The following is a 24,200-nucleotide window of genomic DNA, read 5'->3' on the forward strand; positions in this document are numbered from 1 at the left end:
AATATATTATAATGATATATAATAAGATATATACATAAGTTAATTATTCCATATATAATATTTGTCATATATTATATATCTCATATATATAATATAATTAATCCGACAGAATTATAACATTAACAATATCTATTTTGACAATACTAGTGCCATTGATATCTTTAATAACTCAGTTATGCACTCCTACACTAAACACATTTCTTTTAAAAAGTTTCTATTCGAAGGAGCAAGTTGCTAACAATATTGTCAAGATGGAATATGTTTGTTCAAAGGAACAGGTGGCTTATATTTTTACAAAACCTTTGCCTTGAGTGTTTTTGAAGCAAGCTCGGTGTTCTTTACCTCATTAGATGACATATATTTAGGGGGAGAGCTTCATTGCTATATCTTTTTCACAGATAAGTTTTGGTTTCAATCTTATGTTCATTCATGTCAAAGGGGGAGTATGCTTTCAGGGGGAGTTCTGTGTTTTGGTTTAGAAGTTGGTTTAAATATAGGTTGTCATCAATGAAAAATAAGGGTAGATTGTTGGCATTTTTCATTGGTTTTGTTCTTCTATCTCCGAGTATTATTGGTGGCAGTCATGTGAGAGCCCAATTTGGTCACTCTTGGATCTAGATGGTTGTGTCATTTTCTTGACAACTTTCCCTATGGCAAGATTTGATGCGAGTAGCAAACATTGTTATGATCTACTTAAATTCTTGCCACGTGTTCAAACTTTCTTATCTGTCATATCATTAAGTTGCTTCAGGCTTTCTAAGTGCTTCAATTTTTGAGCCGGGCTCTGGGCGGCCCTAACCTATTATCAAGTAACCATCCACGACAGACTAGGGTATACACTTGTGTAGTGTTTTTTGAACATGTCAACATAAGCCACATACTGCAACATTGGAAATATTGGCTATATATATATATATATATAAAAACCGTTGATACAATTAGGTAGCCCAATCCTAATATTCCCTGTTGCGGCAAAAAAAATTTCGACACTTTTTTTGGAAATCTGAAAAGTTTTTTCTTGGATATTACAAGTCTCTGTGTGTTTCATTATATTCAAAACTTTTATAATGAAACTATTCTCATTGCCCAGTGCTTTGGGATCATTTCTAGAAATTGAATATGGGTGTGTGGTATTGTTTTAGGCGTCGTAATTGAACAATGACATAATGAAGCAACAAGAGCATTATTCATCAACTAACATTTTGAGCATAGTACGCAATAATAAAAGTTATAGCTTTTTTTGTTAATTTGTTTGGCACATTATTTTGAGCAGGGGATGATGTGTATTTACTACTAGTTTGCATTATTTTGGTATATGCATTCCTCATATGAGAGTTGGTGTCCATGTTAGCTGGCGGTTTTTGGAAAGGTCGTATGAGTTTTAAACCAAGGATATTGCTGCCATGCATCGAGATGGACATGTAAGATGAATGTGTGCGCAGACAGGGGAATGATGACAAAACGACAAATCTACAGTTTATTTGGAATGTCAAAGTCATGACGGGTCAGCGATTTGGTGCTGAAAAAACATAATATTTAATATGTTACATCCCTAAAATTTTGACCTAATTAAATTCAATTTATGACCGTTGAGATGATAAGTCTAAAACCATCATTTCCTCAGATCAAGTGAAAAGGAAGTTATAATTAAATGCTTATTTCATGTTAACTTGATTTTTTACGGTTATGTTGTATAACTGCTTATTGATGATGGTAGTTAACTGTTACTTGTCATGTATTTGATAATGTTAGTTAACTGTTGCTCATCACGTATTTGGTAATGGTAGTTAACTGTTCCTTGTCATGTATTTGATAATGATAGTTAATAGTTGCTTGTTATGTTTATTGCCATTGTTAAAATTATTTGTGTTACATTTTGGTATTGATTTGAAATGGGAAGAACTTGTTATTATTGTGGAAATGTTGCATGGGTGGTTGTAGGAGCAGATGAAGGGGAGAAAGCATTGCTAAATAGGATTTAAAGAATGAGGCACTACTCTAGTCCATTTGTCCGATCGTTAGGTATGGCCTCTAACTACCTTGGCAAGAATCTAGTGACTTCATAACAGGGTACATACATTGGACACACATGAGCTACTTGGGCAACATATAAAATGTTTATATATTTAAACATAATCAAAATTCGTACCTTTGTTGTTCTATGTTGGCATCTTCATTTTCTTCATCATATATATATATATATATATATATGTACATATGTATAAATGTATGATGCCACCATGATATTAAATCTCCAAGCCTGTCTCTATTAACATATGTATAAATATATACATGCATATATATACATCAAGAGGATATGAGGTTAAGATAAATCATAATCCTCTGAATTATGCACGTATATAGAAATGCATATTTTAATAAGTATGACCTTGGACATAATAATAGTATGATGGCATCATTTTGAAAATAATATATATATGCACATATATAAATATAATTATAGATTTCCTTCTATTAATGACTCTTCCAAGGAGACCGTTGATATTTGTTTTAAAATTATAAATCTCTATGAGAGACATTAAATACATATGGCACCTCTTCGTTTTTCGATGAATTCAAGAAAAACCGAGGATCTTGTTCTTTAAAATTGTCGCCTTGGGCCACGGCTTATATTTAAAACTTCTCACATTGCCAAAAATGACATTCAGCCTTTTCTTCCCTGTCGGCCTTCCTTACATTAAAAGATAGAGCTTCATCTATCTCATGGGATTTTACATACCAGACTTCTAGCATTTTTCTCTATAGTTTAGACGGCTTAAGCCGCTCGGTCAAGACTTCCTAAATCTCATTGATCAATGATCAGGTTATGTTAATTTCCATTCTTATTCAAAAATCGATGCCAATTATTAGCTTGATAAATCTAAACTTGTCATTGTTCCTCAATCTTTTTATGTTTCAATGTTACAAGTGAAGTATAAGTATTGGACTCATGTCTGCCAACCCTTCTGGTTCTTTCTTCATGATTAAATACCAACTGTTTAGCATCTGAAATGTGTCGGAATGCACAAGCACGACTCTCATAAATAACAGTTCTATGTATGTTTATGAAACATCTTATTTTATGATTTCTGATTCATTAGAATGACTTACTGCCATAGTTGTTTTATCTCATGTTTTTAGCTGAGTGTCAGCAATTAACTGCTAATGGAGGAATTCCATGCTTAGCAACATAATCAATCACCAAGGATTCACCCTGGTCGGAAGGACCAATGAAAGAGGGTGAAGAGGTGGAGGAAATCCTTGCAAAAGGAAGAACATAAATCAGAACTATCGAACATGATAAAATATATAATTAAACTCTAAGAACGTCTAAGTAAGCTCATGTTGTCCAATTCATATACTCTGTTGTCAAGTCGAGCGGTGGTGATCGGGTATCATAAGACCCCTCTAAATCCTTGGCCTAGGTTGTTAAAGACATGCTTGCCTTGCATAGATCACATGATGTCGGTGGCGCCAGTTAATTAGGCATGTCTGTCTATTAACTTAGCAGACATTCTAAACACTGGTATTGCTCGGATGGCTGGACTGATAGTGGCCCAAGCCTAGCCCTGTGGTAGAGAGGGCCTTTCTAGTCAAAAGATTGTGTGTGGATTAAAGAGGTCCATGGTTGGGAGGTTAAGCTTAAACTAATGCTTCTCCTCTTTCCTAAAAGCTAAGGCTTGCACAACATCAACAGATACCTCATCCAGGACTGTATGTTTTCTTTAAAATTCTTTATCATGCAATATATTTCATTCTTTCTCGTAATAAATTCATGAAAAGAATGGAAATGATTTAGTTTAAGTTGTATAAAACAATTAGTTCTGTTTTTCAGCTATTTTTCACATGAAATGGATTGTAAGGTGTTATGAATGTTTATTTCGGTAATATGATTATGTATGCTTCTTTCATTGCTTTAGTATTTAGTGATTTATTTCAGCCTAGAAAATTCGTATGTAACATATGGTATCAGAGCACTGGGTTCAACACTGAACCTTGGGCGCATCACCTCACAAGATTAGTAAACCTGAGATTTTCTTAGATTCAAATGTAACAGGATGTATACACGAAAGACTCCTTGCAGCGCGGCATCCCATCTTTCCATACTTGATTAAAAACACACCAAACTATGATTATTCCTATTGTTCCATGCCTCGGGACAAGGAAACTTTAAAAAAAGCTCTGCAACGAATTAGAAAGGAAAGGGTCAAATGGACTCCTGCCAGGAAGGCAACTTATATAAACAAGCTCATTCAAGGTAAGGAAGCTTTAAAACAAGCTCTGCAACGAATTAGAAAGGAAAGGGTCAAATGGACTCCTGCTAGGAAGGCAACCTATATAAACAAGCTCATTCAAGGTTGGAACGCATTCCAAGATAACCCTCTTATGCATTTCCATAGATCTTGGATGGTGCAAGATATGTATAAAACCAAAACTAAAACTAAACGAGAAGTTGAAAATAAAATTTTAGAGTGATTGAATCTACAATGTAACACCCTTAGTAGAGGAAATTTTGTAAATAAAGGCTGTTGTAAATGTAGTCAAAAAGTTTAGGGTTGAATAAATAAAGTGGTCAAATTTTTTTGTCTATTTGTGTTTTCCTTCTTATAATTAAAAAAAAAAAAAAAATCTATTGGAAGGTTTAGGAATCCGATACAGGCCCACATGTGCACTTCTTCAACTTAGAGCCAAGGACTGAGGGGCATTCATGCCGTCAAAATCACCCAGGGCACTATCCTAGCCTCATCCCTTATGATGTCGGGCCTTTGCACTCAGCAAGACCATTTTTATTTTTTGTATAAACGTGTAAAAAAAAAAAACCTTAGAATTGACGTAAAGATCTTTTAATTATTTTCAGAACAAATAATTAAGAAACATGAACAGCGACAAGAATGTTGCTAACCACAAAATAGTCCATGAGAACAACTCAGTCTCTCCTACTGATTTGCTACTTCAGGTTTTGCAAGACACGCGAACGAAGTTAGACAATATGGAGAAGAGGATGAACGAATTGGTAGCCTAGATTGGGCAAAGTCAAGAAGAAATGCAATCCTCGCCCCCTCTCAAAACAAAACCCGAAAATCCTGAACACAATGAGAGAAACACTCGAGTCTCACTTACCCAAACTAAGAAATAGAAGAAACTTGAAATAGTTAGCAACTTATTTGTAGACATTAAAAGGATCAAACCACCCAAGTTCTCTAGTTCCGAATCTAGAGAGGACGCAAAGGCTTGGTTAATAGAAATATAGAAATATTTTGAGATTAGAAATTTTTCAGAAACCTCGAAGGCAGTTTGGGAAATATACCATTTTTCAGGAGAAGCTGCTACTTGGTGGGGAAACACCAAGGTTGAACTGTTTATCAAAACAACTGAAATTACTTGGGAAAAATTTGTAGTCATCTTTAAGAATCGTTGGTTGCCCCAAACTTTCTACGACCAAAAGTTGTTGGACTTCCAGAACCTTAGACAAGGGGATATGTCTGAAGACAAGTATTTGGAGAAATAATCTGACTGCTGAATTATGTACCTCCGTATCAATAGGATAGAAATCTGAAAGTGAGAAAATTCATCATGGGACTAAATAATAGGATCGGTGGGGCAGTTGATGTTCTCACTCCTCGAACCATGGAAGAAGCCCTAGAAAAGGCTGTCTGTCAGGAGCATAAAATCAAAATAGATGATTCTATTCGAGATAACAAAAGGAAAATGAGTTGGAATTCAGAAGGGGCAGATATCGGATCCCACAAGAAACAATTTAAAGACTACAAGTCCAACAATTCAGAACCAAAGGGAAACGGTAACAAGAATTTCAAAAGTTACCTTAGTACAAATAAGAATGTCAAGGGAAATGAGAGGAAGGGGCCACCACTAGGATGCTACAATTGTGGAGGGGATCACTATGCTAACAAATGCCTTGGTAAGACAAACACCAACCAACTACCTTGACCACCCCTTCCACCACAACATCATGTTTAACAACAAAGGATTCATGCGACACTTGATAATCGATAGGTAGAACAACAAATAGGCCCGATCAAAACTCTGGGTAAGATCTACGGAAACCCTATTTCTATATTAATTGATACTGGGGCCTCAAAATGTTTTATATCACCTAACTTATTAAGTAGATTTCCAAAGAGATCTAGTTTAATGGAAAAACCATGAATGGTCAAGTATGCAAACCAGTCAAGGACTAAGGTAGAGCAGTGTCTGTTTGAGGCACGAGTTGACTTTCCAAAATTCTCCACAGAGCTGAACCTGTATGCAGCACCTCTTGGGTCCTACGACATTATTATAGGCATTAATTGGTTTATGAGTACAGGGCCAAGGTTGATTGTCTTGCCAAAACTGAAGAATGTCTGGATGACCAAGGCAATCCTGTAAGCATCAAGGGAGTTGTACACGAAATCAAACCACGCTAGATATCTGTCATGCAACTCAAGAAATGTGAAAGAAAAGGTTGCGAGATTTTTGCAATAAGGATTGAAGACTTTAGAAAATCTATAGATACCACATATGGTGATGACTACATCTTTGAAGATGGAGAAATTAGAGAAAAGTTGAAGGAATCCTTTGAGGAGAAGTATCCATACCTCAAGAAATTTCAGGATGTGTTCCTAGAGGAACTTCGTGGACTACCTCCATCCAGAGTTTTTGATTTTACAATAGATTTAGTACACGGTGCAAAACCTATTTCTCGACCTCCTTATCAGGTGACCACAATTGAATTAATGGAACTACAATTGTAGTTGCAGGATATGTTAGATAAGAAACTTATTCAACCCAGTGTTTCACCTTGGGGAGCCCTGGTATTGTTTGTTAGAAAGGAAAAAACTATGAGATTGTGCATAGACTATATGATGCTTAGTAAGGTTACCATCAAGAACCGATATCCACTTCCTAGAATTGACGATCTGTTAGATCAAATGAAAGGCGCTATGGTATTTTCAAAAATTGACTTAAGGTTAGGATACCGTCAACTCCAAATCAAGGATGAGGACATCCACCAAATTGCATTCAGGACTAGATATGGGCATTATGAGTTCACGGTATTAACTAACGCCCCGACAACTTTTATGAATTTGATGAATAGTATTTTTCAAGACTGTTTGGATAAGTTTGTATTGGTCTTCATAGATGATATTTTGATCTACTCGAAAGAACATCAAGAGCATCTAGAAAAAGTTCTACAAAGATTGAGAGAACATAAGCTATATGGAAAGTTGTCTAAGTGTGCCTTTTATTGGAAAGGGTTCCAGTATTTGGGATATATTATATCAGCTAAAGGAATAGCCGTAGATCCTTCAAAAAAGCAAAGCAATTAAGGAATGACCTATACCTAAGAATATGATAAAAGTCAGAAGCTTCATGGGGTTGGTAGGGTTCTATAGGAAGCTTGTTAGAGATTTTTCCAAAATAGCTTATCCGATCACTTCACTAAAGAAGAAGGGGAAGAAATTTATATGGACTGAAAAATGTCAGTCAACGTTTGAGTATCTGAAGGAGAAGTTAACTATTGCACCCATACTAAAAGTACCTGACTCTCAAAGGAAATTTGTAGTTATAACTGATGCATCCGGAGAAAGATTAGGAGGTGTACTAATGCAAGAAGAACAAGTAATTTCACAAGTTGAGGAAATTAAAGAGCTATGAGAAAAACTACATTCCCAATGATCTATAATTAGCAGTCATTGTGCACGCCCTCCAAATGTGGAGGTCCTATTTGATAGGGAAGCCTTTCAAACTCCGATCTGACCACCATGGTCTAAAGCATATCTTTACTCAACCCAACCTTAATGCTAGGCAGAGAAGATGGTTGGAATTTCTAGTAGATTACGACTTTGACATCAACTACATTAAGGGTAAAGAGAATAAGGTAGCAGATGGCTTAAGCCGACGAAGACATATTTCTGTAATAGCTGTCATAAATTTCAGATTAAGGGATCAAGTATTGCAACATCTTAAGCAAGATGAATTCTATATAGAGGTCAATCATGCTCTTTTTAGGGACCCACAAGATCCCAGGTACACAAATTTTAGAATGGAAGAAGATGGTTTATTAAGGTATCGTGATAGGATGTACATACCCAAGGCACCAGAACTCCGAAGAGTGATTTTAGAAGAATTCCACTTAGCTCCCTATTCAGGACATCCCAGAGTAACCAAAATGATGGCAGATATAAAACTCCTATACTTTTGGAAGGGAATGAAAGGAGAAATAACAGATTATGTGGTAGGATGTCTAGAATGCCAGAGAGTCAAGGCAGAACACCGCTATCTAGCTGGTCTTCTATATCCAAACGAAGTACCAGAATGGAAGTGGCAGATAATTTCCATGGATTTTACACTAGGACACCCTTGACCCGAAGTAAACACAAAACCATTCTAGTAGTGCTAGATAGACTAACCGAGGTGACTCACTTCATACCTAGTAACCTAACCAGAAATTGCTCACAAGTTCGTAAGAGAGATTTTCAGACTTCATGGAGTTCTGGAGAAGATTATCTTAGACAGGGATGCCAGAATAACCTCTAGATTTTGGAAAACACTATTCTCGCCCATTGGAACTAAGTTAAATATTAGCTCAGCTTACCACCTTGAGACTGATGGTCAGACAGAGAGAGTGAATCAGGTTTTAGAAGATCTTTTCAGAGTTTATTGTATGGACTGAAAATATCACTAGGAAATGTGTTTACCCTTAGTGGAATTTGCTTATAATAATTCATATCAATCCACCATTAAGATGACACCTTTTGAGGTTCTAAATGGCTGTAAATGCTGAACTCTAGTAAGCTGGAACCATGTTGAGGATAGGATACTTATCGGGCTTGAAATGCTCAGGGAGATGGAGGAATAGGTGGTTCAAATTCGTCAAAGATTGAAGGAAGCAAACGATAGACAAAAAAAGTTATGTAGATGCAAAAAGTACATGTTGAGAATTCTCAGTGGGAGAAAAGGTACTATTAAAAGTGAAACCCCAAAAGAGCACCATCAAGTTCAGCAAGAATGCCAAGTTAGCCCCAAGATATGTGGGACCCTTTGAGGTGTTGGAAGTCATGAACCCGGAGGCCTACAAAATTGCACTACTTCCAACTCTTGCCAGGATGACGTCTTTCATGTGTCATATCTTAAGAAGTATATCACTCATCATGATCATATAATTGATTGGAACGTATTGTAGGTATGAGACCCAGGGGTGGTGGAAATAGAACCACTCAGAATACTCGAGGTGCGTAATCTTCACTTACGAAATCGAGATGTGACTCAATGCAAGGTCCAATAGGACCAGTATGCAGAGGACAATGCTAATTGGGAAGACTACAATGAGATTTTCTAGAAATACCCTCATCCTTTCTTTAGGGCCAGAGCCTGATTTAATCCTTTCGTCTTTTTCCTTTTTTTTTTGCAATGTTAAAAACATTGTTCAGATACTATTTTTTATTTATCTATAGAAGTCATCGGGGACAATGAAACATAAGGGGGAAGGTATGTTACATCCCAAAATTTTTGACTTAATTAAATTTAATTTATTGCCGTTGAGATGATAAGTCTAAAACCATCATTTCCTCTGATCATGTGAAAAGGAAGTTATAATTAACTATTTATTTCATGTGAACTTGATTGTTTACAATTATGTTGTATAATTGCTTATTGACGATGGTAGTTAACCGTTGCTTGTCATGTATTTGATAAAGGTAGTTAATCATTGCTCGTCATGTATTTGATAATGGTAGTCTGTTGCTCCTCATGTACTTGATAATGGTAGTTAATAATTGCTTGTTATGTTTACTGGATTGTGGTAGTTAGCCATTGTTACAATTATCTGCGTTACATTTTGGTATTGATTTAAAATGGGAAGAACTTGTTATTATTGTGGACACGTTGCACGGGTGGTTGCGAGAGCAGATGAAGGGGAGAAAACATTGCTAAACTGAATTTAAGGAATGATGCACTACTCTAGTCCATTTGTCTGATCATCAGGCATGGCCTCTGACTACCCTGGCAAGAATCTAGCAACTTCATAACGAGGTATATACATTGGACACGCATGAGCTACTTGGGCAACATATAAAATGTTTATATATTAAAACATAATGAAAATTCGTACCTTTGTTGTTCTATATTGGCATCTTCATTTTCTTCATCATAAATATATAAAGGTATGATGCCACCATGATATTATATCTCCGAGCCCGTCTCTATTAACATATGTATAAATATATAAATGCATATATATATACATCAGGAGGATATGAGGTTGAGATAAATCATAATCCTCCAAATTATGCACGTATATAGATATGCATATTTTAATAGGTATGACCTTGGACATAATAATAGTATGATGACATCATTTTGAAAATAAAAAATATATATATGCATATATATATAAATATAATTATGGATTTCCTTTTTTTAATAACTGTTCAAAGGAGCCCGTTGATATTTGTTTTAAAATTATAAATCTCTATGAGAGACGTTGAGTACATTGGATGCCTCTTCCTTTTTTTCAGTGAATTCAAGAAAACCGAGGATCTTGTTCTTTAAAAATGCTGCCTTGGGCCATGGCTTATATTTAAAACTTCTCACATTGTCGATTGCCAAGAACAGCATTTGGCCTTCCTTACATTAAAAGATAGAGCTTCATCTATCTCACGAGATTTTACATACTAGACTTCTAGCATTTTTCTCTACAGTTCAGATGGCTTGAGCTGCTCGGTCAAGACTTCCTAAGTCTCATTGATCAACGATCAGGTTATGTTTACTTCCAGTCTTCTTATTCAGAAATCGATGCTAGTAATTATCTTGATAAATCTAAACCTGCCATTTTTCCTCAATCTTTTTGTGTTTCAATGTTACAAGTGAAGTATAAGTACTCGACTCATGTCTGCCGACCATTTTGGTTCTTTCTTCATGATTAAATATGAACTATTTAGCATCTAAAATGAGTCGGAATGCACAACCCTGACTCTCTTAAAGAACAGTTCTATGTACGTCTATAAAACATCTTATTTTATGATTTCTGATTCATCAAAATGACTTACTGCCAGAGTTGATTTATCTTATGTTTTCAGCTAAGTGTCAGCAATATACTGCTAATGGAGGAATTCCATGCTTAGCAGCATAATCAATCACCAAGGATTCACCCTAGTCGGAAGGACCAATGAAAGAGGGTGAAGAGGTGGAGGAAATCCTTGCAAAAGGAAGAACATAAATCAGAACTATCAAACATGATAAAATATATAATTAAACTCTTAAGAACGTCCAAGTAAGCTCATGTTGTCCAATTCATATATGTAATGTCCCCGTTTTTGGCCAGTCTGTGTAGTTGATTGAGTTAGCTCATCATAGCGACCCTCGTGAGCTGACAGGGTGTTTTGGGGGTCTTAGTTGATTACTTACTATTTTTAGTAAGTCTATTATAGGCAATTGCTATTTTTAGCAGGGCAGTGGATGGCTTGGCAGTTCGTCGTCACCTGCAGTTGATCAGGTTAATAATTACATGAGCTCTTATTTATTTATTCATTGAGTTGCATTATTATAATAATGTTTGTATTATTATAATAATGACTTAAAAAGATATTTCTAAAAAACAAGTTGGAAAGTTTCTAGTGTTGAGTTCTTTTGGGAAACTTCTACGTTTTCTCAAGTGGAATTTTATGGAAACTTTTGCCAACGAAAAGCTTATAAATGAGAGCTCTTTTCATTGGGAAAAGACACGCTTGAATATATATTTTGCTTTGTTGCCTTTGTGGTTTTTTAACTGAGTTCTGAATTGCGAGCCCTTGCTGATGTATAAGGGTTTTTGATGTTTCTGAAGATTGTTTGAAGTCATTGCTGATGTATAGTGGTTTCACTGGTTAAGTCTCCTATCTGTGACTGGGAGGTTAGTGTTATAATTTCGGAATCATCTCTAAGTATTGTGGCAAATTGTTGCTGCTGTATAGCAATTTTGTCTAACTTCTCCAATTGTTTGAAAGGTGTCTAGTAGAATTGTGTGAAGGAAATTTTTTATAGACGTTCAGAGTCTGCTATTGAATTTACTGTGGCATTGAAGGGCATCGGCCTTGTGAAATTGAGAGCTCCCGATTGATATTCTGGAGTAGCATTTCTAGTATTTAGTGACCTAGCTAGGTGAATTCTGTACCGAACCAATTGCTCTTGGTCTGGACGGCAATCATATTTGGTCTGCATTTATTTGCCAAATGCGTGAAGACTAGCCTATCAGCTGTACGCGATCTTGCACCCCAGGCATCCTTCATCCACTCGAGACCTGTCATTAATGATCAACGTTCATCTTGGGCCATTAGCGTTAGACCACTCCTGGATATCGTGGCTCCTCCAACAATTATGTGGTGTTCAACATATACATGTTTGAGATCGTATCTATCAAACTGGGACTGATACAAGCAGTAGACTTGGAGAGCATTGTCGATTAATTTCAAGGGATTCAGTAATGCTGATTGTGCAAACTAGGTTCGAGTGATTATTAATTGGTTTCAAAATTTTATGTAGTCAATTTGATTTCAATTGCAGCAATAAATTGCAAGTGGGTATATATATCTTAACATATGAGTGGCAAATGTTTCAAAATAAAGGGAAGAAGAGATTCGATATTGTCTATTCAGTCAAAATTCAGTATTTTTATTGAGAATTTCATTATTTCCAGCTGTGATAAAATTCAAACACTTACTTTGATAACTGAATTGTTGACCAACTGTTTGACAAAATGTCGAACTCCTGATTTGTCAAGGTAATTGATGTGTATTTAATTGTTAAACTATAACCGTCTAGGGGATTTTACAATATACTCTGTTGTCAAGTCGAGCGGTAGTGATCGGGTATCATAATACCCATCTAAATCTTGGCCAAGGTCGTTAAAGGCATGCTTGCCTTCGGTAGATCACATGATGTTGGTGGCGCCAGTTAATTAGGCATGTCTTTCTATTAACTGAGCAGACATTCTGAATACCGGTATTGTTCGGATGGCTGGACTGATAGTGCCCCAAGCCTAACCCCGAGGTAGGGAGGGCCTTTCTTGTCAAAAGATTGTGTGGGGATTAAAAAGGTCCGTGGTTGGGAGGTTAAGCCTAAGCTAATGCTTCTCCGCTTTCCTAAAAGCCAAGGCTTGCACAACATCAACAAATATCTCAGCTAGGATTGTATGTTTTCTTTTCAATTCTTTATCATGCAATATATTTCTTTCTTTCTTGTAATTAATACATGAAATGAATGGAAATGATTTAGTTTAAGTTGTATAAAACAGTTAGTTAGTTAGTTCAGTTTTACAGTTATTTTTCACATGAAATGGATTGTAAGAAGTTATGAATGTTTATTTCGGTAATATGATTATGTATGCTTCTTTCATTGCTCTAGTATTTAGTAATTTATTTCAGCCTAGCAAATTAGTATGTAACAATATCAGTTAAAAAGATTGATGGATGACATGGTTCTGGCATGAAAAATCAATTTTTAGAAAATGGTGTTTTTCCTTTTAAATATATAAAGAGTGGAGGCTATAGTTTTCGCTGATAGATTAACAAGTGCATAATATTAAAAACGATCTGTGCGTGAGTACAGTAGGAGAGCAGTTTGATATATATAACATACAGAGCCGTCTTTAAGATTTTTTTTTGGAATCATGTCAATTCCCTGCAAGACTTGTGTAAGAGCATTGAGGAGACAACAATTCTGAAAAGCTCAGAAGACTTTCACAGAGTTGGTTCATAAGTAAATGTTGAAATACTTATTCTTCGGGGAAGAGGGTTGCATATGCGTAGGTGTGTGCTGCGTTTTTGCATTTGTAGAATCTGGAGAACTGCTTATTGTGGGTTTCGTTGTTTACCAATTCATGGTAAAATAGGAATTTGAACTCTTTGTTATTCCTTTTTACTGATTGTTGTGGGTAGTAGCCCGTTGAAGGTTGATGCCTTTGGTCATTAAGGTTGGAGCCTTTATTGTCTTTGGGTAAGCCAAAGAGTTGCAGCTCTTTATTTTAGTGGGTAGCAGCCCATTTTGTTGGAGATTAGTGATATTGTGGTTTTTACCCAAAAGGGTTTCATGAGATAAATATGTGTGTTCTTGTCTTCCTTGCTTAAGCTAAGTTGTTTACTATTTTAAAGTATTAAATTACTGATTCACCTGCTCCCCTCTGTATTTTTGTGATTTTCAAGCTTATCAATGATATGAGCGGGTGGCTGCAACCTCTGGTAAGACAGTGTTGGGTATGTATCACAAATATGGATTGGATTACCTAAAGGGTTGAAACAAGATGTACTCCATCCACTACAAAATTACTGTGCAGCTGTCCAAAGGGCTAGAAAATACATTCACCTGGACGGGACAATATAACAGTATTATTTTCTAATTTTTGAGCTCCCTATCTTCTCGTGGCTAATTCCAAACTACATGAGTTACTAGTATAGTGAGGAGGCAAAATAAGCGAGGTGGGACAGGTTGCTAAAGAACCAAGGTTTCTACTGGAATTTGCACAAACTCCTAGGAAAACAGAGGTTGTGGATTTCAAGGCTCAAGCCAAGTTGACAAATCAAGCTCCAATTGTGGTAGAACCATTAGATCTTTGGGTTGCGATGCAAGAGCATCTTGCATTAGAAAATAAAGAGAGAAAAAAAACTGGAGGAGAGAGAAAGTGAAGAAAATTAGAGAAAAAATAATAAAAAATAAAAAATAGAAAAAAAGGAGAAAAAAAAGAATTTCTATTTTGAAGGTGCATGGGTGGCGTAAATAGAAAAATAAATAAAAATGGTTGTCATTCCATTTATCGAGTTGTATAGGTAGAATTCTAGAAGTTTGTGGACGTTTCCTTAAATCATGCATTTAATATTTGTTGGGCCACATGGTGGTGCTTAGTTGTATTTGGGTGGGAATTAAATATTTGTTGTAAGGTAGTTGCATTTACCTTTTATCCCACATTGGTTGTGTTGGTAACATCTTGGGTGGTAAGTGCCTATTTAAGCAAGGCATATGAGCATTTCTAATAAAGCTTGAAGGTGTGATTTCTTCTTAGTAGAAGCTTGGAGAGAAAGAGGAAGCTAAAGGGCGAGTTTTCCTGAGTTTGTGGAAAGAGTGCCGAATGTGAGGCAGTTTATAGCAGGATTGTGGTGGAGTTGCGAGTTTGTGAGAAGAGCTAGTGGCTGCGGTTTAAAAATAAGGAGGTTGCTTGGTGGTTTGCGAGCAAAAGTCGAGATCTTGGAGGTTTCTACCAGAGTGTGGATCTGGACTAGCTAGTGTTTGGGTTGGATCTTGAGAGATCTTGCAGAACTATTATTGTAATTGCTATTGTATTTGGCCATAACCGGGAAGGCCTTACAGCCCGACACATTGCATGTAACAGTTATTTTATGAATAAAGAGTTGTGATTTCATATCAAATCTTGCATTGTTATTGTGTTTCCGTTGAGTGGTTATTTGCTGGGGGTTAGGACATCTCCTTTTGGGATTCTCCTACCTTGCACTGCGTTAGGTTGGGGGAATCATGAGCCTAAATGATGGCTTAATTTCATTAGACTTTCTGATACTTGTAGCACATGATTTCTGATACATTTATGTCGTTTCCTGAAAACTTGTCAAGTTTGCAACACGATTCATCCTTAGAACCTTTTTAGTCCCTTTTTAATAATATTAATCTGCTATGTGATATATCTATGATAAATGTTGCATGTGATTGAGTGCTATCATTCTAAAGTACTCATGGATATGCAAATGTAATTGTGCACACTAACAACTTGATGGAATTAAGAGTGAAGCTTAGAAAGTGGAAGAACCTCCTACTAGGTGCTCAGTTGTTGATGATGTCAAATAGTGTAGTGCATTGAAGGAGTCAAAGAATTGAATACTTCCAATTTTTGTTGAAGAAATAACTCCCGCTTTAGTGTTCGTGTCTGACAATTGAATATATATAGGGGGGGTCTATTGTGCTTGATGTTCTCTGAAGCAGGGTTGAGTTGAGTTGACTTGCCCTTGCACAACCTCCCCCTTTTAATGCTTTGAATAAGGCGACTGTCCTAGCTTGTGGGGAGTGGAATTGACCAAGTAGTTAAGAGTAGTTAGGATTTCCATCTATAAATAAGACTTAGTTGTTCCTCTTTGAGGTTAGAGAACTTCTAAATGTTGTAATCTTGTTCACTATAGTTTACTGAAATACAGTCTTATCTGTTGTTATGCTGTAGCCAAGTTCATTATGAAAAATGTTACTTTAGGTTTCTCAAGTCTGAGTTCCGTTCTGGGAAACTCACTTAAGGGGCTCCACTTGAGGGGAGTCTCATCCATTCTCTTTAAGTAGGTGATTTGTTGTTTTGTAGTTCTAATCAGTCTTGGCAGTTGTCTGTTCTTACAGGTACTAGAACCCGATTCTTTGTTTGTTTCTACAGAAAAGACAGAGCAATCCCTGGTTTGTTTTTGCTGACTGTATTGTTGGTTGTTTCGTTAAAATTAGTTATTAAAGCATGTTTGGTGTTTATGTTATTCCCTTTTTCAGCACTTTACTTTCTAGGAATCATTTTCTTTCAATCTAAAGTAGGTGTGACCTTAGTTAGTTCTTGGTGCACATATAGTGCTGCACCATTTCAAGTTCCACGTCCCAGGTTGATATATAAATGAGTCTTTCTAATGGAGAAATTAATGCGGATGTCTAATCCTTAAGTCATGGTTTCATAAATCTAGTTAGTGAAATATTATAGAAGTTTAACATGCACTAAACAATTCCAAATTTGAATTTGAAATGCCACTTATTCACAAAGGTGTGCTTCTGATATAGGGATTTTGATCTTTTCCTTCACAACTTCATTTCCTATATAGAGATGTACCCCTAACCTTGTAGCCATCTTCTTTGGAAGAAACTATCTATCTTTTCGTAATGTGTGTCACTCCAATTAATGTGCACTCAACAATGTGGTTGCATTTTGAGTTTGAAATTAACCTTGTGTTGGATTTATTGATCTTTATTATTAACCTTTTTAAAAGTTTCTGAAAGTTCTTTCCATTTGTCCTGCATTAAGACAAAAAGAGAACAAAAACATGGATCAATTCGAAAAAATGTTGAAATGTGACTTTTGCATGGATGGAAAGACGAGTTTCAAGCTTTGAAACTTGAAACCAGTGTTATGGGACTCGGTCTCGGCTTTGACTCTGAAAGTCAAAATTGGGCTTGAACTTGGACTCGGCGACCGAACTTGGCAAGGACTCGGAAAATTGAAGAACCCATGAAATTCAAATATTTTAAAGTATTTTAAGATTTTTTCATGCATCTTTTTGTCAATCAACATCAAATACACAATAATTGAGATTAGTAGAAGCTACTTAATACACACACAATTTTGCATAGATCACATAAGTATAAAAGCAAATTTCTGAAGTAAAAAAACTGAATAACACAATATAAAGTAATAAACATAGTGTCACTGTAGTGTCAAATGTCTACAATAATCATGGATTACGAAATCCATGGTATCAAAAGTTCAAAACACATATCAAAATAACAATTAGAGTGTAGAAGACTAAGGCTCATAGTAGCCTATGTCCTCCTACGAGTATGCCTAAGATAAGTCATGGAAGACTATACAACTATCCTCTCCCTTTATTTGAGGCCGAACCTCATCCTCATCCTCATCCTCATCCTCACCCTCACCTACGTAATCCTCATCAGAAAACTCGAATCCATCACTCCTAGCCTCAGGGTCCTGCACTTTGTCTCCTCGCACTCTAGCCTCCTTGACTGCCATCGCTACTGCCTCAGCCTACCGATCCACCTGATCAGCCCACTCCACGTCTTCATCACTGAAGATAGGATCATCAATCTCCATGTTCCACTTTGCATTTGGATCAACAATCTCTAATATAATCGGTGATGTATCGGTGCCTAAGATCTGTCTATGGCGAAGACAAAGGTTGTAGTGAACAAAGACAAGATCATTCAATTTTTGCACTGCCAACCTATTGCACTTCTTCAAGTGTATATGCTCAAATAGATTCCAATTATGTTTGCATTCTGATGCATTAGATGGTTGGCTCAAGATGCGAATCGCAATCCTCTGTAAATTTGGCACCTTAGTGCCAAACATCTCCCAACATGCAATTGAAGCAAGAAAATTTTAAATAAATTCAATAACTCTGACTTTTTCAAATTAAAATGGTAATAGAATTAGAAATTAGGATGTAGAATCATAGATCTTTACCAGGCATCATTTCTGTCCTATTTTTCTTGCACAACTCCTGTGCAAATAAGTCTCCTTGAGCTTTCTTAAACAACTCAATCTCACAGAATACAATTGTTCCAACTCTTGAATCAGGTGACATTCTCTCTACAACATCATAGAGACCACTGCACACCTCATCATCAGCCTTGAAATGTGGGCTGAATTGGTATGCTGGGTTAAGGAAGTAGGTCGCTGCATGTATAGGCCTATGAAATAAATTGTGCTAAGATCTATCAATGACATCCCATATAGGCCCATACCTATCTCGATTCCTTGCAAACAAAGAGTGAATGGCCTCCTTCACCCTATTTATGCCCTCATAAATGTAGCCCATTGAGGGCTTCTCTCCATCAACAATTCGTAGGAGAACAACAAGTGGCTTTATGAACTAGATTCATTATGAAAATTGAAAGAGAAACAATCAGTTTTAAATTTTCTTTTAAAAAATGAACAATAATTTATAACATAATTTAATAAACAAAAAACTTGAAATAAGGACAAAAAGGAAAATTACCTTCTCAATCTTAGTGATTGGTGTCCAAAAGGAAGCCTCAGAAAAAATGCTGTTAGCTGTATTAGTCCCTGCAGTGGTCTTTGCATATGATGATGCGATCCACTCCTCACTTACAAACATGCGTCTCAAACCTCCCTTTGAATCAAGCAAGGATTGCAATGTGAGAAAATTGGTTGCAAATCTAGTGACCCCTAGATGAGACAACTCCTTTTGTTCTGTGTATTTCCTCATGAGGTTGAGGACCCATGTATGATAATATATGAATTTGCATACACTCCTTCTTTGCTCTATAATTGTTTTTATCCAAGGGAGTTTACGAAGATCCTCTAACATGAGGTCAATGTAGTGAGCAGCACAAGGGGTCCAAAATAAGTGAGGGTGTCTCTCCATAAGAAGCCTTCCTGCAACAACATAATTTGCTAGATTATTTGTAACTATCTACACCACGTTCTCCTCACCCTCCATTACCTCACAAAGATATTCAACATTCTTTGTTTTTCTTGAGGCATCAATTAATTTCAAAAACATTATGGCATCTGAAGGAAAAGAAACAAATTAGTATAATGATCAATAATCAATTATAAATTCATAACTTGTAAACTTAATCACTTAATCAAGATCCTAAATTTTTAAGTGCAAGTTCTACTTCTAAATTTTTAATGTGTACAATTATTTGATGAGGAGACAAGAAAGTTGAGTGTTCTAATCCTTCTATTAGTTTAACCATCTGTCATGATGGTCAACCCTTTGTCTTCCACACCTTACGCTGCTCCTTAATTGAACCTTCTACATCAGCCACCTTTTGGGTCAAAATAGGGCCTCCTAGCTCGTCAGCACTCGGGGCTTTGAACCTCGGACCACAAATAGTAACAACATTGATTGCAATTTGCCAATAAGGGGACCTAAAACAAATTAAATAAAATTTAAACAAATTAGTATATCATATTATTACTGTTAAATTTGAAAACAAATTAAAATAAACAAAATAAGAATATTATTGTCTCTTGAAACTTGAAAGCAAGAGAAGACATAAATTAAATAAATAAGTACCTTGTTGCATTGAATGAAATGTTGTTGTAGATGAAGAAGTCTCCAAGTGGCAATTTTGCATTATCATGCTTCTCCTTGTTCCAACCCATGCGCTCAAGCGATGGTTGTGCATGTGGAGCCGTGCGTGGAACAAAGATGGAATCAAGTGTCAATCTTTTCTTACGAATGTGAGGCCCAATGGTTACACTCGTAGAAGCAGTAGCACTAGTAGGTGGAGTAGGGGATAATGGAGAGTGAAAGCTAGAAGATCCCTCTTGCGCTAGTTGTGCCATTTCTTCTTGTTGCTTATTTTTCAATTCCTTTTTCTCCATTTTTTCCTCTAGAAGAGCTTGCACGTCTCGCATAACATACTAAGGTAGGTATATGTGCCAAGTGATACTTCAATCTATTTATGCCTCCCCTGTTATATGTTACACTGCAATGCAAACATGTAACAACTCCTTGTTTGTGGCTCGGGATGACATGTTTCCAAGCTCCATCCCTTGCTATTGCAGCTGGGTCTGCATCAGGGTTACATGTAGCCCTAGTTCCACGTCCATAAGGCTCACCCTGAGGCATCATGTCAATGTGGGTGCTACTACAATATGAATATATTATAACTAGAAAAAAGTTAGCATCAAATCAGATTTTTAAACTTTAGGGCCTTCTTAGTTCTTACTTATCAAGTTTGTCATTGAGATAAATTAGAATAAATCTAAATAGTAGATACTAGAAGTAGAGACTAAAACAAATGTAAACAAAATGAAAAGTAAAAAACATGAATGTAAAACAATTTAGTAATTTACAAAACAACACAAAAAAATGCAACTTGTCGCTTATCTCTTCAAATTTGCACAAACAATTGAAATGCAAGTTTATAGAAGCCTCCTCCAAATGCTTCCTTAAGCTCCTTTCAATGCTTAAGTGCAAGCTACAAAGTTGCACAAACCATTGGCAATCGATATGGGAGAGCCAACCAGTTTCCTAATTTCTCTCTCAAAACCCTAATACTCTTCTCTAACTCTTTGCTCTCTATCACAAGCATTAGCAAAGGGTGGAATGACCTTTTTAGGTCAAATGGATGTTATACAAAACAAAAAATAAACAACTTAGCCTTTTTTTTTTGCTCTTTATGGCTTCAGCCACCGGCAAGAGTCGTAACCTTAGGACTCGGCGAGTCCACGTAGACTTTGCCAGGACTCGTCCGAGTCCAGAGGCCATTTGCCTCGGAAATGTGGACATTGGCTTGGACTCGCAAAGTCCCGTAACTATGCTTGAAACATAATGTTTTGTACGGGCACAACATTTTTACATCTTTGCAACCATGTATATTTAGGACATTGAATTATCCATTAGTTTTTTGTATTGGCACTATATTTGAGGTAATATTTGTTCATTTTCCTATTGTCAAACTTCTTTATTGATAGTGAAGGGACTATATTTGAGATGATATTTTTGTTTATTTTCGTATTGTTTTTTTTCATTTAATTGAAAGTGAAGGAACTTCGTCTGTAACTTGTGTAATATTTTCACTCCAAATGACTTATTTTAAAACATTTTTTGGGAATCAAAACTATTTCATTTGTTGCCAGCTAAATGTTTGCTAAAGTTTTTACATTCTGTAACTGTAAATATTAGTGCTGGTGGATGCCTAACAAAATATGCATGTATGGTGATATTCTATGTTGAAATGTTAGTCATTCTCTTGCTATCATCTGTTCAGACTGTTCTTCATGAGGGCTGTGGTCTTTTGACTAATTAGGATTAGTTTTTAACAAACATCCAATATTCACATAATTTTCTTGTTTTGCATTTTTTTTGTTGTTCTTATACTAATTTAAAAATAAAACAAAAAATTGCAGGTGGATTAAAATGGATTATCATGGGGACGTCTATTCTTTTTCTATTGACCCTTTTTGGAGTAGTGTTGGAAATCTTCCCTACGTTTACAAAGGATGTTGGGAGGGCTTTGAGTGTAAGTAGTTTCAAACATTTCTTAATCTTTGAATCCTTAAAAAGTGCATTTTAGCGGACAGCAGTTTATATCTAAACAGCTAAAAATTTAAGATTTTGAAATTAATACAATTTGTAGTAAAGAGAATCTCTTCTCTTCTAGAAAGGAAGTTTTTAAAAAGCTTGTACTCAAATTGTTTTGGATTATAGCACCATCGTACATGTCCTTGTATGCAAACACAATCTTTGATCAATAAATTTCAATGTGTTTGATATGTTGGTAGAAAAATAAGGTGACATATTTTAGGATAAACAGCCATATTGTTTTATAATGTAATCGCCTAAACATGGCTTGTTATAAGGAAATTTATAATCAATGAGAATGATTTTTGCTGAATCTGGTAAAAGATTCTTGTTCTGACTTCAAGCATGTTCCTTTTACATCAAGGTGTAGCAAATGGTGATGACTACATTTGTTGAATGGGTCAAATAATTCTGTATCTTCTGATAGGAAATATGTGATCTTCCTATACCTTGGTTCAAATACCAAACTGATTGTTATAGATCCCCTTCCACAAATATGCAGACATATCAAGTTCTGTTCAGATGTTCAACTAGGCAATACTACTAAGATACCAAGGGGGTCTAGGGAAAGTGATATCAGAAAACTCTTGAAGGATTAGAGTATGTCATTGCCAAATTTATATGAAAATCTTCAGTAGGGAGGAATCCCTTTAATTCCAAGTTCGCCAGATCACGGTTGCCTCTATTTCTGTGATGTTCAACTTACCACTATGTTCTCTGCGGTGCTGACTTTACCTCCAAATAGAGGCTCCTTGATTGACTAATTCCTTTATCCAAAAGCTAAATATGCCCACAAGAACTTTTGCTGCAGGTTGTTGGTGTTCCTTTCTTGACATTAAAAATATTCAGCTAAACTATTTGATTTCTAAGGTTGCTTGCCTCATGTATTACCCACTTTTAGTCAACATGAATTTGAACAATATCCATGCCAATAGTTCTGAACTGTTTGAGTAACTCAGGGTTGTTAACCATTGAACTAGAGGTTGAACAATGTATGCATTCTCACTCGAGTCCTATTGATCCTTTAGATGGATTGACTGTGAAGCAGTGGCGGGCTACTAATAGTGGTTGTGGTGTATTTTCTTGTACCGATATACATAGCCTACAAGCTTTTCTTTATGACGGAACTTTCGATGATGACAGCTCTTTCTAGTAAATAAATTGATCATATAGGCGAAATGAAGTTCTTGCCGTAAAGGCCCCTTATTGGCTAAGTTAGGAAATAGGGACAATCACCTCAAATGCCTTTCATACTATGCCAAATGAATGCAAAATAATCAAGTAATGGAGGTTAAACAAAGATCAACTGCTATTTCTGCTAGACCAGTAATATATGTAAATTAAAATAATACCAATAACTGATACAAGTGTTACATGCTTATGAATATGTTTGATCACTTATAATGATATGAATGCAATGCCTTATTGGATGTTGTCGATGATCATGTGCAAATGATTGTATTGCTTTCAGAAATGGCTGTGATATATGATAGACGAAATTATGTATGCAACAATTAATGAAACGCTGTTGCCTTTGGCCCTTTGGTGATGCGGTTGCTATATCTGATCTGATCTTTATAATAAATGAAATGATGTCTGATATGTTGCTTATAGCACCAATATTGCCATCTCAAATATGGACTTTAAATACTTGTGTTGTCTGATATCAACATGTCTTTACCATTGATTGGGTTATAAATTTTTGTTTCTGGATTTGATTGTGTATGTTTTCTTAGCATCAATGTTTCGGATCACACTCCGTGATCCATCATTAGGATGAGAGAAAGCAAGAATGTAATAGTATAATATGCAGATCCAGCTTCAACAATGGGGAGTAAAAGGAAAGGAGATGGGAAGGGGAACACACAAAACAAAGAGAAGCAATAAGAAAGAGAAAAATAAAAAAGAAACTAAAGAAACCTTAAAAAATTAAAAGTGCAAACCAGTTAGACTAGACCAAAACAAAATAAAGATAAACACAAAATAAATACAAATAAACCACAAATAAACACAGATATATAACCACCATTATGTTCAGCCACCTCTGGTCTGAATATGCGTATATGGTGTTTCTTCAGAACATAATGACTTACGATGACAAGAATTGAATATTCATTTCACACAAGTGTTTGCTTACTTATGTATTGAGAATTTGTGAGACTATTATTAAGTTAGGTATCATATCTTAGTTACCATTTAGGCAACACGAACTCATCAAATTCAGATCAGATCCTAGACAACAATAGTTCTACAATATTTCTATGTGGTGTCGATTAGGATAATATTTTTGTAGGAATATGGAGAAGACTAATCATGATTGGCCATTTATGGAGATCAATAAATTTTGTCTTAAAGTGTGGAAATAGAACAATAATATTAATTATAGGGAGAAAAGATAACGGT

The 24,200-nt window shown here is 35.8% G+C and overlaps 1 protein-coding gene across 1 annotated transcript in view; it reads left to right on the plus strand.

The window, feature by feature from the left end:
- LOC149528928 (Zn-dependent exopeptidases superfamily protein) overlaps nt 1-24,200 on the plus strand; it is a 184,700-nt gene that overhangs the window by 122,023 nt on the left and 38,477 nt on the right. The window contains exon 12 of the mRNA XM_089811392.1: nt 21,623-21,735. Within this exon, the coding sequence (XP_089667518.1) occupies nt 21,623-21,735 (113 nt within the window). The remainder of the gene's footprint in view (nt 1-21,622; nt 21,736-24,200) is intronic.

The sequence above is a fragment of the Cupressus sempervirens genome, chromosome 11 (genome assembly GCF_028749045.1).
Source record: "Cupressus sempervirens isolate cs-2001-9-10 chromosome 11, ASM2874904v1, whole genome shotgun sequence".
In the NCBI taxonomy this organism is placed as follows: domain Eukaryota; kingdom Viridiplantae; phylum Streptophyta; class Pinopsida; order Cupressales; family Cupressaceae; genus Cupressus; species Cupressus sempervirens.